A 16,716-nucleotide genomic window follows, 5' to 3' on the forward strand; every position below is an offset into this window, starting at 1 on the left:
TCTCAATTGTGCATCACTGTTATGTTAAACAAAGTTTATTAATTAAGAGATGGAGGTTATTTTACCTTTGAACTCCGTTGTTGACTCATCTCCCCTCAGACAGTCCTTTAATGGCGCTTGTATGCAATTCTCAAAATGTCCACAAGATGGCGCCATTTATCGGGAAATCCGATATTACAAAACCGATATCTGATTATGGGAAAATTATGGAGTCAATATAATGCCTTAATGTTTTGCACAAAAATAAAGTTTTGCAAAACAAAAAAAAGAATTGAGGAGGAAAAAAATGTTTTGAAAACAAAAATAAAGATTTGCAAAGGAAAAATAAAGTATTGAGCGGGAAAAAATAAGTTTTGCAAACAAAAATAATAAATTGCAAAATAAAATAAAGTTGTGCAAAAATAAAAAATATGCTCAATTACAAAATTCAATGACAGCTGTAATCCTATTTTATCTTTGCCACATATTTTTCATGCTCAAACCTACTAAATCATTTGCAACGCTCATTTTATTCTGCGTTTGAGTCAAGCGTGCGCTCACGGTACTGGGTTTCCTTTGCGCTGCACTTTTCTGCACGGTTCTCTTTGTGGCACTGGTTTGACGTGGGGGTGGAGTCAAGAAACGGGGGCACGCCCCCACCAAATACGTCATCGGCTGGAGACGGAGATCAAGCATGGCAGAGCAGAGGCAAATGGGAGGATTCCAGGTATGTAAAGGTGTTTGTTTCCTATTATTTAGCGTTAAAATGTGTTTTATTGGTTTTTTTCTTCTTCTTCTTCTAAGTGCGATTATTATTAACGGCCTTTGCCAAAGAAGTTAGAGATAATTTGCACATTAACTTGTTGTAAAATGATAGGTATGTAAAGTTGATTGTTTTTTTTTTCTTCTTCTAAATACGATTATTATTAACACTATTTCCATCTTGATGTTGATGTGCATTAAACGGTATACGATACACCAGGACTTGCCTCAACACACCAGCCTGGACGTTTATACATTGCCTTAATGAAAAACATTCACACATTAGTTAGAAATGTCCTAATAAAATGTTTAAAAACTGCAAGATGCAGGTACATTTTTGTGACACGTTTATAAGTAGAATGACAAATGTTTACTTAGGCTTAGCCACAGATGGACAGGAGAGGTTGTGGGGCACATTAAATTGGCAGACACATTGTGTTGTATATTTAGTTTTATTATATTACTACACACTCAGAAACGTAATGACAAAAATTAACTATATAAATAAAGAAATAACTAAATTATAACAAACATAGCTGTCTTTTTCATATTGTAAGGTGTACTCCAAAATATCATGCAGAGTCTTTAGTGTTTTGTATATTTCATAACTAATTGAATACATTTATTTTGTAGGTCGGTGGGCACAATGATGCCATCTTGAAGAGGAACCATGTAGAGTGCCGTTCTTCCAGTGGTTGTTGCCATTTTGATAAGGTTGCCAGTATAGCCCTCGGAGTCTGGAGGGACAACAATGAGCCGCCTTCTTCCACTGCCACCTGTGCCAATTCAAATACACATTACAACACATCAAGTATTAGGGGGCCCACACAGTACAATTAGGCTCATGTCCATAAAGTGGAAGCTAAAAAATGATTACTACTACTCTATCACTTCCCTGACTGCAAAATTATAAAAAAATAAAAAAAATTCTAAAAGGGAATGTGTACATGTGAAAGCTTTGGGATGGCTGGAGAAAATGTGCAATTGTAACCCAGTGTCTAATACCACTAAAAATATAACTTTTGTACAGTTTGCATTAATACAGTTATGCGTTGTCATGCTTGTGTCTGCTCTGGTATTTAATATAATGCACCTGGTGCCTTATAAAGCAGCCACCCTCCAGCGAGTGATCTCAATTTGGGAAATTCAGCTTCAAGAAGCTTGCATAAAGAAAACATGAAACAAGGGTCGCAAAAAAGAGCACAAAATTAGAACACACAGAAATGCTAATGTAAATACATATGCAAGATAAAACATTATATTAGGATTTATGAAAGATTTATAACCATTATATTGGGAGAATGCAGCATTACAAATCCTAATAAAACACACTGCACCTGGGATTGTAATTTGATTATGGACTGATGTGATAAAAATAAATTCATGACTGCATATAAATTGCAAGTAATCGAAGTCCAGCGGCTGGCGACTCACTGCATACTGGAGTTTGGAGAGCAGTCTCTCCATTACCGTACGCCCCAATTCAACCCTGGTGGCATCAGTGCCCACCGACCTACAAAAGAAATGTATTCAATTAGTTATGAAATATACAAAACACTAAAGACTCTGCATGATATTTTGGAGTACACCTTACAATATAAAAAAGACAGCTATGTTTGTTATAATTTAGTTATTTCTTTATTTATATAGTTAATTTTTGTCATTACGTTTCTGAGTGTGTAGTAATATAATAAAACTAAATATACAACACAATGTGTCTGCCAATTTAATGTGCCCCACAACCTCTCCTGTCCATCTGTGGCTAAGCCTAAGTAAACATTTGTCATTCTACTTATAAACGTGTCACAAAAATGTACCTGCATCTTGCAGTTTTTAAACATTTTATTAGGACATTTCTAACTAATGTGTGAATGTTTTTCATTAAGGCAATGTATAAACGTCCAGGCTGGTGTGTTGAGGCAAGTCCTGGTTTATCGTATACCGTTTAATGCACATCAACATCAAGATGGAAATAGTGTTAATAATAATCGTATTTAGAAGAAGAAAAAAAAACATTTTAACGCTAAAAAAACAATCAACTTTACATACCTATCATTTTACAACAAGTTAATGTGCAAATTATCTCTAACTTCTTTGGCAAAGGCCGTTAATAATAATCGCATTTAGAAGAAGAAGAAGAAAAAAACCAATAAAACACATTTTAACGCTAAATAATAGGAAACAAACACCTTTACATACCTGGAATCCTCCCACTTGCCTCTGCTCTGCCATGCTTGATCTCCGTCTCCAGCCGATGACGTATTTGGTGGGGGCGTGCCCCCGTTTCTTGACTCCACCCCCACGTCAAACCAGTGCCACAAAGAGAACCGTGCAGAAAAGTGCAGCGCAAAGGAAACCCAGTACCGTGAGCGCACGCTTGACTCAAACGCAGAATAAAATGAGCGTTGCAAATGATTTAGTAGGTTTGAGCATGAAAAATATGTGGCAAAGATAAAATAGGATTACAGCTGTCATTGCATTTTGTAATTGAGCATATTTTTTATTTTTGCACAACTTTATTTTATTTTGCAATTTATTATTTTTGTTTGCAAAACTTATTTTTTCCCGCTCAATACTTTATTTTTCCTTTGCAAATCTTTATTTTTGTTTTCAAAACATTTTTTTCCTCCTCAATTCTTTTTTTTGTTTTGCAAAACTTTATTTTTGTGCAAAACATTAAGGCATTATATTGACTCCATAGAAAATGCTTAAAAATCATATTGGTTGATAACTAATATAGTTTATAGCATTTATTACCTTTGTTAATATTGGTTTATAAAAACATTCATGTTAGTTCACAGTGCATTAATCTAATGTTACATGGCTCTGTCGAATACTTGATTCTGATTGGTCAACTGAACATTACAAAGGTAAGTTTCCTACTTCCCACTTCAAAAGTCGTGATTTACGAGCTTGTTGTGTTCAGGTGCTTTGTTGTCGGAAAAAATGGAGGACGCCAGGTTCATATTTTTGTGCGTCTTTGGAAAATGTTATTTTAACACTATAACCATTTCAGTAATTTCCCAGTCCCAGAAAATCATAGAATCACTGGCAAACATAGCACAACATGAACGCATATTGTTTATAATCACATTCACAATAAAGTCATAATGTAGACAATAAAGGCTGCTTAAAGACTAAAATGGCAATAGTTTTCAGCCATTCATGATCCTATTGTATCGCTACTTTCACCACACTATCTACATAGTCAGCTTTCTCACTATTCTGAAATGATGGTCAACTAGATGCGATTTATGATGTTTAAAATACACAATATGCTTCAAATGATTATTAATTTATGTAAATATGTACTACTTTAACGACAAGACAATTAAATTGTTGTTGAAAAAACGAATAAAACACCTGCCACAGCAGAAATTCGTATCCATAGACAGTATCCAATCTGCCATTTTTAACGGTTATGCCACGCCCATCTCGGCATCGGCAGTTGCCTAAACAATCTTTTGGATGTAACTAATTGTTTAACACATCCGGGTTCCAAGTAATAATATGCAAACTCCTAAACATGAATCATTTAGTTCTGAAGTTGTACTAATCAAAAATAAACGCTAAAGCATCTAAAAATGCACATTGCTCTTCTGGTGAAAGTTTTCAGACAACTTTCAAAATGGCCGCTAGACAGTGTGGACACATACCCAACAGTGTGCTGATTAGTTTGAAATTACAGGAGGTATGTAGAAACAAACACGTCAATTGGTTAAGAAATCAAGTAAGATGATCATTTTTAAATAATCTGAGCTCAAATATAGTTGTGTGCAGCTTAATGGACACTGAGCTTTATAGGTAACGTTACGTTTGACATCGCATTCAAACGCGGGTGAATGTCGTGGATTCATTTAAGGATTTAACACGTTAAACTTTATCAAAAGTAATCAATTTACAACGTTTGATATGCACTTACATGCATCTTTCAACGTTCATTTAGATTGAAATGATAAACATTTCACTAACCTGTAGAATGATGAAATAAAGACAGCCACAGATATGCATGTGTGAACAGCTCCGGTCTTGCCGTGTCATGCAAACGCGCAGTCACATAGCGCCCTCTAGCGCTCTGGTAGGACCATCATTCCCTTCAATGTATTTTCACATACATTAGCCTACATACTTCGACTGGGGCATTACACATCGTTTTTTAAATCTAATCATGTCTGTAAATCCAGTCTCTTGTTGGATTTGTTGGAAGCGATCAAAAGTGCAATGTCAGTCTGACCCACACGAGCTGGATTTTCATTAAGAATAAAGTTCAACCATACTTATTCAGCTGCATTCTTATTCATATGCGAGTCGTTGGGCGGGGCTGCAGAATCAGGTGTTCCTCTTATTCTGTTGAGGCGGTGTTTCACTGCACTTTGACGTCACATAATACCTCAAGGGAAAATTGATTTCTCAATTCATCACCCCTTTAACCTGGTGGCATTAACCCACTTTACTGGCACATTTTAGGGTTTAACAGATACAGTACAATGACAATGAGCACATTACATTTTCGAGTTAATTGTTTTATTTTATTTTTAAGTAGCCTAAATTACTTGGCAAGACTGGTCTAGGGTAAAAAAAAAAAAAAAAGTATGTTTTTGTGCTGTTCTGAATTGCCTTGGATATCAAATTGAAATAAGCCACACCTGATAAACTCTGCTACTTTAATAATAATAGTTTGAAAAACTTCACCAAGTTTGACAAATACTGAAGTGTCAATCAGTCATAGATTTAGAGCAACCTGCTCTGAATGATGTCAAGTGTTGCATACGCATACGCATCATAAAACTCACACATGTGCTTCATAAGAGATGGTGTGCAAGAATTATGAAAGTGATAAAGATAAAGGGGGTGTGTCCTGAACTGGAGGGGGCGGAGCCATTGATGTCATGTCCACATAGAGCGCGCTCCAACAGCAGGTGCGTTTCCGGTGTGATGCCTGCAACGGAGAGTGAGAGTCACTAATTCAAAATGTTAATACTAGTATAGGCTATAAAAAGAAATAGCATATAAATAATACAACAAATAACACTGACAATTGATAACAGAGGTGCATTAGACCTGCATACAAATGTTTACACACTTATGTTAAAGTTTAGTTATAATGTTTCACGTGGACTGATCTGTGATTGTTTCGTGTAGAATCTAAAGCACTAGATTTCTTACAAAAGTCCTTAATCTTCTCTATTACACCCGTTTCTAAAACTTGGTCACAGCACAGATATTTATTATGCAACATTTTATGTAATAAATGATTACATAATGATTTCCAAGTGCTTTAAAATATAATCTGTAACAGCTGAAACGGCAGCAGACAAATCTAAAAATAATACGTGATAACTCGCGCACTGGCATCAACCATAGACAGTAAAAGAAATGGACAGAGCGATCCCATAGACTTCAACAAAATGAGGCCAATCAGAGGCACTCACTTCCTGATGGCTGAGCGAACTGCGCTGAGCTGCGTCAAGACTGAGCTTGACGACGTAGATGTGACGTGAGCCTCCTGTCTGACAGCTGTAGGTCTTCTAGTAGTTGTGGAAAGTGAAATCTGAATCACGTTGTTTAAATGTTTTCTCCCGTTGCTTTTGGCTCACTATGGGCTTCTCCCCAGTCTTCCCCCTTGACTTTATCAGACTTTATGTCTCCACATCCCCCCGACTGCCTCATAGACAGTAAAAGATTGCCTGCGAGCGTCTCCTCAGGTCTATACAGTAATTTCTCAACTGTGCGACAGAGTCGCGTTGGTTATGACGCAATCGTTAGCCTATTTTTACAAAAACAGCTTCTACGGGGCGATAGTGTAAGATACAAGGTAATGGAGCCTTTTATGCATTGTCGTGTTTCTTTATAAATAAACAATGGACAAATGGAGTCTTTAAACGCCTCAGATGTAAAGTTATTCACTGTCAAAGTGACGCAAAAATGAATGGGATGCTAACAGCAGGTGATGGCTTGGTTAGCAATGGCAGCCCCTAGGGGTGGAACGCTTTCCGAGCGCTAGATTACCCCCTTGGCATCAACAGAAGAAACCCGCATCATAATACCACAGATTACTCTTAAGTATTGATGAAAATATAAGCTACTGTGGAGCATATGAACATTTTCTGTAAGAATAATAAAAATGTACTTTGTGTATAAAGTGAAAAGTCTAGAGAAGAACCCTTCACTGAATAGCTCAATGTACCGCGCTTGGTTTAACCTTTCGTCTCCACTGGGGGCGCTATAGATCTGCTTTCCAGATGTGATTTGTATTATTTATATGCATCATTACTCCAGTCTTCAGTGTCACATGATCCTTCAGAAATCATTCTGATATGAGGATTTGCTGCTCAAGAAACATTTGTGATGTTGAAAACAGTATCTGCTCTATATATTTTTTTTAAATAAAAAGACAGAACAGAAAGTTCAAAAGAACAGCATTTATTTAACTTTTTTTTTGTTTTTGTTTTTTGGTCATATTATGACTTTTTAAAATCAATTTAATGCATCCTTGCTGAAAACGTATTAAAGTCTCTTGCTATGATCATTTAGGGGTCTTTAGCATTTAAAGTTTGAGAGCCACTGTACTTTGTGATCTGTCAATCAATATTCCCCACCCTTATATGGTCATATGAAGTGCACGAGCCATTATTGATGAGCAGTGTCCTGTTTCCATCATTACACAATGAGTCAATATGGGCAGTGACAGCACAGAGGAAAAAAAGGAGGGCTGAAACCACTTTTGGAATTTATATGCAGGTTATTATAATAATTTAATCAAACAAATGAGTGAGAAACTCACTGTGTTGCGACCATTCCTCCCAGAGATGCTGAAGTTCCTCATCATGTACATGAGTGTGATCTGAGGTAAAACACATTGTCATCTAGCAAAACATTTCACATTTAATATCATTACTCTGCACTTAAAAGGATAGTTACCACAAAAATGAAAATTATGTTAGCATTTACTCACCCTCAAGTTGTTCCAAACCTCTGAATAAACACAATAGAAGATATTTTGAATAATGTCAGTGCACCCCATTGACTTCAGTGTATTTTTTCCCATACTATAAGTCAATAGAGCCCATCATGTTACCCATATACTTCAAAATATCTTTTTTTGGGTTCAGCAGAAGAAACTCATACATGTTTGGAACAACTTGAGGAAGAGTAAAAGATGTCAGAATTGTAATTTTTAGGTGAACTATCCCTTTAAGACGTAAATCTGGCAGACCCAATCCAAGGGTAAATCACATGCCGTACCGTCGCTGTGCTGGAACAGGAGCTGCCGCAGCTCTCGCAGGGCTCTCGTCAGGTTCTCCAGCTGGTCGTGGAGGTGGATGTTCTCCTCGATTAGAGCGTGGATGGTGTCCTGTAGCTCAAACGCTCGACAACACACACCCAGCAGCAGCACACAAACACTGACATAGCGCAGAGCGCGCGAGCGATGCATCCTCAACACACACACCTGCTGGACTCACAACATCTTCACTCAAACACAAAGATCTGCTACTACTGGCTGAGGGACGCGCTGCTCACACACTCATCTGACTACCTAATGCAGTGAAACGAACAGTGTCTGTGTGTGAGTGAGAGAGCTGTTCTCTACTTTATCCTGATCAATTCAATCATTAAGTGAACTCATGTATCAGAGCGCGCTCATAGATTATCCTGATGCTACAGGATAAACCTCTCCAGCTGTACTGCAGTTACCACATCAAACCTGTGTGTGTAAAGCACGAGTTTAACCAGAGACCCTTTACTCTGACAAAAAAAAAGGCTCACCAGTGTTGTTATTGTTAACTCAAACTATTACCAATTGGTTGCAGTATATGAAATAAAGCTAAATAAAAGTAAACATTAGATGAAAAACAAACTGAAAGGGGGATCGCAAAGGAGTGACAGGGTCTGTGGGAGAGTCTTAGAGAAAAAAAAAACACCAAAAAATAATTAAAGTGAGCGTTATAATTACTACAAGTGTTAAAAAAAAAAAATTTGCTTATATTATTTGTTATACATTTGCTTAAAAGTAACAATAGAGAGAAAAAGATTAAAATAAATGATTGAATGGTTATGTTAAACTAAGTACATAAATTAGATTAAATATGAAGTGATTAAATGTTAAATTAACAAATTGTAAAAATAAAATACATTCACATATTCAATTAATATAAAAACTGATTTAAATAATTTATACTTTCACCAGTACATTATTATAGTGAGTAGAAAAGATATATGATAAATACTTTCTAAGTAATATCAAGTTATTAATTGGGTTTATACAAGACATTGGGTCCCTCACATCGGTGTGTGTGTGTGTGTGTGTGTGGGGGGGGGGGGGGATACCCTGCTTTACAAAAAAATAACAATAAAACTAAAGGGGAAAAGCGGCACTGCAATGCACAGAAAAAGTTCATATATAATGCTCAATTTAATGTAGCAAGTCTTAAGAACGGTTGCATTAATGTTAATGGATGGCAACCACTAATTACTATTAACATAAAAAGAGGAAATAGTCAGAAAAACAGTGGTTTAAAACATGTCATTTTAGGTGTGACCAGAAGGGTTTATTTAATGGGAAGATCCTGATAATCCATTAAAACTATCTGCTTTTAATCCAATCATGTTTAGAGGCATAAACTACATAACTAAGAAAACTTTAAGCCACATTTTGTCTTCATGAAATGCCTTGTTAAACCAAAAGTGACAGTAAATAACTGTAGAATATCTAAACTTGCTTCTCCAGTAACCGCTTTGTGTATGTACACCAATTAAAAATGAGAGCAAACAAAAATGACCGAAAGCATTTTATTAAGTCAAAAGAAGTATATGCAACTATTTATGAACTCTTGGGAGCCCTGGTGCGCTTCTTCTTCACCACCACAGGCTTCTGACTCTTCAAGATGGCGCTGACGCGTCTCAGAGCAGCCTGGAAGACAGAGACAGAGCATCAGTCGGCTGCTGGACAAATTAAGTGCATTACCTCCATACTTTAATCTGTATGAGCTCAAAATACTCTGCATCAACTTGGGAGTTGTAAAGCTCTTATGCATTATACAGAACATCATACTAAATGTTTAAAACTATTTTCCAGAAGCAATTCATGTCAAACTACAAATGTCGATTTATGATAAATCCTTCACTCACCATGCGCAGATCCCTCCTGTATTTGTTTTTGAGGATGATGTTCCTCACGCTGGCGAGGGTGGCGCGGGAGTTCTTGTTGATGGTGATCTTCTCGTATGAGGTGGCAGGTTTACGCTGACCTGAAACATGTGACCATTTAACTTTAAAGAACGCCAGCACATGTTTCTAAAGCTCATTCAGAGCAGAGACACTAGATGAATGCTTATTCAAGAGATAAATCACACTGAGACCTTTGCATTATCATACAAACAACTGCCATTTGTGTATTATATTACGCAACCTCGTATTGCTAAAATTAACCTGCATGTAAAAGTTGGATCCCTGAACAAAATGTGGCAGTTGTCCATCAGCTTGTGTCAAACTTCCGGAGCCTCACTCACCTGCACGTTTCTTCAGGATGACCACCACACCTTTGCCATCAGCAGCCGGCTCGACACCAACAGTCTTCTTATGAATGAGGCCATTGAAGCGGAAAGCATTCCTGGACTTCAGGTTATTTGGCTCCTGAAAATGAGAAAGAATATGCAAGTTTAGAAAGCAGTAATTATAAATGCATAACAAACGTGATTAGCGATACAACTAATCGCAAAACATGTGAATAAAAGCCTAAATTCAGTCAGTTCATCATATAAAGTGATTGAACCTCATCAGAATATTTGGACTAAACTGTTAAGATTAATTTAGTGGATTAGTTTTAAGATCTATTTATGAACTTTTTGAAGCGTCAAAGTGGTAGTTGCATAGCGGTCAATGGAGGGACAGAAATCTCTCAGATTTCATTAAAAAGAAATGTATTGGTGTACTGAAGATGAACAAGTCTTATGGGTTTGGAAGGACATGAGGGCGAGTAAACGACCATTTTTATTTGTGGGTGAACTATCCCTTTAAGTCTGTTCTGACAGGGTCTCAGACAGCATTAGACAAAAATTGCAATTCTTATAATGCATAACTGTGCAAAGGCTCATGAATTAATCTTTGATGTAAATGTCAATTGGTATAAGATAGTAAAATTATACCAATTCCAAGATACAGGTTACAACATCCCTCAGCCCTAAACCAAACCATGTGGCAGGCTAGCAAATCACACTTCTGTTTATCCACAGTCAAATCTGTCAGATCTCTTACTCGTTCATTTGGCATGCTGGATCACAGCAGCTCAAAACTATTTAGAGATGGAAAACCCTGAAGCAAAATTTAGATACACTAGATTATAACTACATATAACATTCAGAACTAAACTCAAACTAAGCCTGCATGCACTCTTGAATCAGTATTTCCAATAAACACTAAAAAACAACAGCATCTTAGTGTGAATTAAACCCCATTAAGGGATAGTTCACAAAAAAAAAAAAATCTGTTATTCACTCACCCTCATGTCGTTCCAAACCTGTAAGACTTTCGTTTATCTTCAGAACACAAATAACGATCTTTTTTCTGATCTTCATGAATGAAGATCTTCATTTTTCAAATGAAGAAATCAGAGTCCTCAGCCTCTCCATTGAAAGCTACCACTTTTCAAGGTAGTAAAGACATTATAAAAGTAATCCATGTAACTCCAGAGGTTTAACCTCAATTTAATGAAGCAACGCGAGTGCTTTTGCGCAAAAAAATAAATTCACCACTTTATTTACAAAACATTAGTCTCCAACTTCTGCTCTTGCAGCTACACAACACGCATGTCATGATTAGTGGTGAACGTGCATTGGAGATTAATATTTTGGGGGTTTGGAATAACATGAGGGTGAGCAATTAATGATAGATATTTCATTTTAGGGTGAACTAGCCCTTTACAGGCCTGTCCCATGAGCAGTGTGTAGATGAATTGCAGAGACTTACAGTGCTGTAGGTCTGTTTGTTCCTCTTGATAAGGTAACTGGAGGCATTCCTGATGACCATCCACTGCAGGTGGGCCGATGCCATTGTGACTCCTAAATAGAACAAGTTAGAATTAAATTAGACAGCTACGTTACCACATAAATTTGCATTCTATAGTATAACAATCCTTTAGAAAATATACACACGCACATGTATAAATACCTAAAACATTCACACAATTAGCGACTGTAATACTACCAAAACCTCAACACTCGCCTCATATGACACCAGAAATGCAATGGCACATTGATATACTAAAATAACATGGTAAAGTTACATTTGAAAGAGTGAAAAACAATCTTTATTTCTCAGTAGAGGCAGATTTTGAACATATTTAGCGGGCTGGTGCTTGTCTCACTCACTGAAGGCCTCGCTAAGCAACACCGGGAGTGTTTATAATGAAATATCTTCCTTTTTATTCTTCCTACGCCGAATGCTATAGCTCACAAGCAGCTTATAACATATTCGATTTACTTATATGCGCATTTAATGCTGGAATGTGCGTTATAAGGCGTTTAATCGACCTTTGAAAAGAAACACACGACGACCACGTTACCTTTTCAGCAGAGGAAGAGAGAAGGAAAGGAAGGAGTTCCAGTTCCGGTCGATCTTACTTAGTTTCTTACGCCTGTACAAGGGATTAGTAACTTAATAATTTACATTCGTTTCTGAGTGTAGAAAAGCACGAACATATATTTAAGATGTGCTTTCGAAAAGTTTTTGGAGACTTTTTTCAAAAACCTGTCTTTAAAAACATATATTTTTAAACAGGACTATATGTTTGATGGACAGTGCGGACGAACATCAAGCGCGCAACCGCGGGTGATGCAGCTTGAGTACGTCACACACTCTCTGTGCACTTCGTCATATTCATGCGTTCTCTCACCACAACAACTCAGCTCTGATGTCTTCTGTAATACATATTATGATTCTTTTTTTACACTCATTGAGGACAGTTCAATAATGTAAATGACAGCGGAGTCCAGAAAGATGATATTATTATTCGTGTGATTTAATAATCAGTTAATTTTCACCAGCAAATGCTGTAGTGATGGAGAATGATGAAGATCAGGAGACTATGGGAGAGAAACTGTATGATCTGATATATCCTAAATACACTGAGATGACACCTAAACTTACAGGTGATAAAGATATATCTATTTGTCTGTACATGCATGTATGTATCTATGTCTGTCTGTCTGTCTCTGTTATAGTGGTTTAAATATAGTTTTGTCATGCAGGTATGCTGTTGGAGTTGCCTGCTTCTGTTGTGGCTCAGATGTTGTATGATGAAGCTCTGCTGAATAAAGCGTTGGAAAGAGCACTGACCGCTCTCACATCACCGGACCACAGGTACCACACAGAACTGATACTTGACAATAAATAACATGGATATTTTTACAAAACTGACATAAGTTGCAGAATTTTAAGCATGCAATGTAGTGACAACAAAGTAGCATAAAACTACTTAAAATGTTTCTAAATTTATATTGCATACTTTTTCACATATTAAGTATACTGCGTACTAAATGCATAACCTCTGTTGTATTCTCTTCCTAGTGAAGCTGTGTCTCACATTGATGATGCGGTGTCTGCGTCCTCCGACTCTCTGGGAGAACAGCTGTATGACCTCATCGACCTCTACAACACTGGGCATACACAGAAAATAACTGGTACATTTACCTGACACAAAAACACCAATTGAGGGAATTGACAGTCTTTTGCAATAGTAACGTTGCCATGGCAACTGTGCAGGCATGCTATTGGAGCAGAAGAAGGAGGCGGTGCTTCAGCTGCTGTCGGATCACACGCTCCTCGAGGAAAGGGTCAAGATTGCCTTGAAAACTTTGCAAGAGTAAGTGCCTTTGGATTCTTAATTAGAATGAGGATTACAAAACTTCCAATAGATGATTCTCAATTGAATGCTTTGAGAAACTCGTATCATATTAGCAAGAATTAGAAACCTTATTGGAAAGTTAATACAAGAAAATATACTATTTATCTGCGGCGTAGGCAGGGTGAGGAGGCGACAGACGTGAGTGACAGCTCTGACCGAGAGGAAGTGGAATCTATTGGCGAGAAGCTTTTCAGTTTTGTGCATCAGTTAGACCCCACCCACTGTGCTGACATCACAGGTGATGTACTAAGCTCATTTGAATACAGGGTTCCTGATTGAAAGATGCTGCGTCCGAAGTCGAATATCCCCTGCTGTATAGTACCTACTACTTCTGAAGTGTGTGTTCGATTAAAACTTTACCATCCCATGAGGTCACGGGAGAGGAGTCATGAATGGCTGTGGCGACGCAACTAATGATATAGGTCACATGACAGTGGCATCATCATTATGGATGTAGTACATCTGAATTGCATTCATAATACACAATTTTATACTGTACAGGATGCACTCTTATAACGGCCTGTGTGGAGAACATTTCAAATCAAATGTAGTACCTACTAAACAGTGTGCAATTTCGGACGCAGCAAGTGTTTTTGTACACACTATGTGATATGTATTAATGTGTAAATTTGTGTAGGGATGCTTTTGGAAATGGATCCTGGAACTCTGCAGCAGATTCTGTCCGACCGGAGCATGTTGGAAGTTGCAGTTCAGAGAGCAAAAAGTGCACTGGTATGTTTAAACACGCACGCACGCACGCACACACGCACACACACACACACACACACACACACACACACAGGGATATCATGCTAATATTGTGCACAGCCACAACTTTGAGTTACATAACTTTTGAAGGGATAGTTGAATATTTTGTTCAGAATTGCGAGATGTAAAGTCAAATTGTGTGATTTAAAAAAGTCAGAATGACCTTTTTAATTATTTTATTCTGTGGTGGAAACAAGCTTCCAAAGGAAAGAAACTCGTACATGTTTGGAATATGAGGGAGAGTAAATGATGACAGAATTTTCATCTTTGGGTAAACTATCCCTTTTATGTCCAGAAAACATGAATAATAAACAAGGAAGGGTAAGTTCACCCAAAAATGACTCACCCTAATGCATGATTCAGATCGCCAATGTCACGTGATTTCCATAGACTGTAAAAGAAATGGACACAGCGACCCCATTGACTTCAACGGCGGACAGCGAGGTCAGTAAAGGAGCACTCACTTCCTGATGGCTGAGCGAACTGCGCAGGCTCAGACTGAGCTTGAGGACGTAGATGTGACGTGAACCTCCTGTCTGACAGCTGTAGGTCTTCTAGTAGATGTGGAAAGTGAAATCTGAATCACGTTGTTTAAATATTTTCTCCCGTTGCTTTTGGCTCACTATGGGCTTCTCTCCATTCTTCCCCCTTGACTTTATCAGACTTTATGTCTCCACGTCCCCCCGACTGCCTCATAGACAGTAAAAGATTGCTTCTGAGCATCTCCTCTGGTCTATACAGTAATTTCTCAACTCTGCGACAGAGTCGCGTTGGTTATGTTTAAAAATAATCGTTAGCCTATTTTTACAAAAACAGCTTCTACGGGGTGATAGTGTAAGATACAAGGTAATGGAGCCTTTTATGCATTGTCGTGTTTCTTTAGAAATAAACAATAGACAAATGGAGTCTTTAAACGTCTCAGATGTAAAGTTATTCACTGTCAAAGTGATACAAAAATAAATGGGAGTCAATGGGATGCTAACAGCAGGTGATGGCTTGGTTAGTAATGGCAGCTCCTATGGGTGGAACGCTTTCCGTGTGCTAGATTAATCCCTTGGTGATTTCAGCATTTTGGCAGTTTGACGTGATCCGAAATGCTGAAATCACGTGACATTGGCGATCCGAATCATTGATCGATTCACTGATTCATGACCGTTTGACTCTTTATTTGAGGAACACAGAAGAGAAGACAATGCTGAATAAAGTCGGTAGGTTTTGATATTTTTGGACCAAAATGTATTGGTCACAGCATTTTCGAGGCTTCAAGAGATTCTAATTAACCAACTGATGTCACATATGGACTACTTCGATGATGTTTTTATTCCCTTTCTGGACATGGACAGTATAGTGTGCATTGACTGCATATGCTCTGGGAATAAAATATAAAATATCTTAAACTGAGGTCTTACGGGTGTGGAACAACATTAGGGTGAGTCATTAATGACATATATTTGATTTTTGGGTGAACTAACTTTTAAGGAGTTTTTTGGACTGTTTGAAAAAGAACAAATAATAATTTTGTCTTTGTCCACAGGAGGGCTCTCTGAGCCCAACACACACGCAAATGTCCGCATGAGGAGTGGAACAGCTACAGAAACCGAGCTAGAGGAACTAATTGCTGTACATTTTGTGTAAATTTCAAAACATTGTTTACATCATGGACTTATTTTTCTCATGGATTTGTTTTTAGGATTTTTGCCACTTTTTATTGATAGGGGAGATGGGAGATTGCATCAGGAAAACAAACTGGATTTGAATGTGCATGAGAAACTCAGCTAAACGTGTCTGAACTCTAGAGCATCTGCACTAACCACTAGTCCATGGCTTTGACATTCCAGGGCCGTCTGCACATTTACATTCTTTTGTTGATTTGTCTCATATAATCAGCTATAAATTAATATATATCTGTAAATAAATAATGCAGTTTCACACTGTAGTTTTGTATGAGATTTCATGTACATTCTATAAATATTACAGACATGCAGATATTAAAGACGTGAAGAAATGCTTTTAAGATTTTTTTTAACTGTTGGTGAGTCGGTTTGTAATTATTGGAATGAAAAATTAAGAAAAACACAAATTAACAATGATTTTCTTTTGCTAGTCAGTGGTAGATTTATTTTCAAAAATACACTACAGATTAAAAGTTTGAGGTCAGTAAAACTTTATAAACAAATTAACGCTTCAACAAAGATATTAAATCTTTGATATTAAATCTTGTATTAAATTGGGAGACATTTATAATGTTAAAAAATATTTCTCTTTAAAATAAATGTTGTTCTTTTGAACTTTCTATTAATCAAAAA

General features: G+C 37.2%; 2 protein-coding genes and 1 long non-coding RNA gene across 3 annotated transcripts; 1 reads left to right on the plus strand and 2 right to left on the minus strand.

The window, feature by feature from the left end:
* Positions 1 to 1,378: 1,378 nt before the first annotated feature.
* Positions 1,379 to 3,084, minus strand: LOC137046861 (uncharacterized). The gene is made up of 3 exons (XR_010899099.1): positions 2,941 to 3,084; positions 2,176 to 2,254; positions 1,379 to 1,517 (listed from the first exon to the last, which is right to left on the minus strand). It is a non-coding gene; the product is annotated as an uncharacterized lncRNA (long non-coding RNA).
* A 6,433-nt stretch (positions 3,085 to 9,517) lies between these two features.
* rpl28 (ribosomal protein L28) lies at positions 9,518 to 12,348 on the minus strand. Its single transcript, XM_067424059.1, has 5 exons — positions 12,302 to 12,348; positions 11,707 to 11,798; positions 10,251 to 10,374; positions 9,871 to 9,989; positions 9,518 to 9,652 (listed from the first exon to the last, which is right to left on the minus strand). Exons 2-5 carry the CDS (start codon positions 11,788 to 11,790, stop codon positions 9,563 to 9,565), a joined length of 417 nt encoding a protein of 138 aa, XP_067280160.1. The 5' UTR covers positions 11,791 to 11,798; positions 12,302 to 12,348; the 3' UTR covers positions 9,518 to 9,562.
* Positions 12,349 to 12,586: 238 nt separating this feature from the next.
* On the plus strand, positions 12,587 to 16,436 carry LOC137046708 (E3 ubiquitin-protein ligase hyd). The gene is made up of 7 exons (XM_067424058.1): positions 12,587 to 12,887; positions 12,987 to 13,098; positions 13,306 to 13,418; positions 13,501 to 13,600; positions 13,759 to 13,880; positions 14,280 to 14,374; positions 15,945 to 16,436. Exons 1-7 carry the CDS (start codon positions 12,797 to 12,799, stop codon positions 15,984 to 15,986), a joined length of 675 nt encoding a protein of 224 aa, XP_067280159.1. The 5' UTR covers positions 12,587 to 12,796; the 3' UTR covers positions 15,987 to 16,436.
* The last annotated feature ends 280 nt before the right edge of the window (positions 16,437 to 16,716 follow it).

Source organism: Pseudorasbora parva, chromosome 18 (genome assembly GCF_024679245.1).
Source record: "Pseudorasbora parva isolate DD20220531a chromosome 18, ASM2467924v1, whole genome shotgun sequence".
Lineage (NCBI taxonomy): Eukaryota > Metazoa > Chordata > Actinopteri > Cypriniformes > Gobionidae > Pseudorasbora > Pseudorasbora parva.

Excerpts from the sequence above, each read along its gene's own strand:
- rpl28 (XM_067424059.1), bottom strand. The coding sequence starts at position 11,790 with ATGGCATCGGCCCACCTGCAGTGGATGGTCATCAGGAATGCCTCCAGT. Across the intron at positions 10,375-11,706 it reads ACAAACAGACCTACAGCACT|GAGCCAAATAACCTGAAGTC; the intron begins GTAAGTCTCTGC and ends TCTCATTTTCAG. Across the intron at positions 9,653-9,870 it reads ACAGGAGGGATCTGCGCATG|GCTGCTCTGAGACGCGTCAG; the intron begins GTGAGTGAAGGA and ends TCTGTCTTCCAG.
- LOC137046708 (XM_067424058.1), top strand. The coding sequence starts at position 12,797 with ATGGAGAATGATGAAGATCAGGAGACTATGGGAGAGAAACTGTATGAT. Across the intron at positions 13,419-13,500 it reads GCATACACAGAAAATAACTG|GCATGCTATTGGAGCAGAAG; the intron begins GTACATTTACCT and ends GCAACTGTGCAG. Across the intron at positions 14,375-15,944 it reads AGAGAGCAAAAAGTGCACTG|GAGGGCTCTCTGAGCCCAAC; the intron begins GTATGTTTAAAC and ends CTTTGTCCACAG.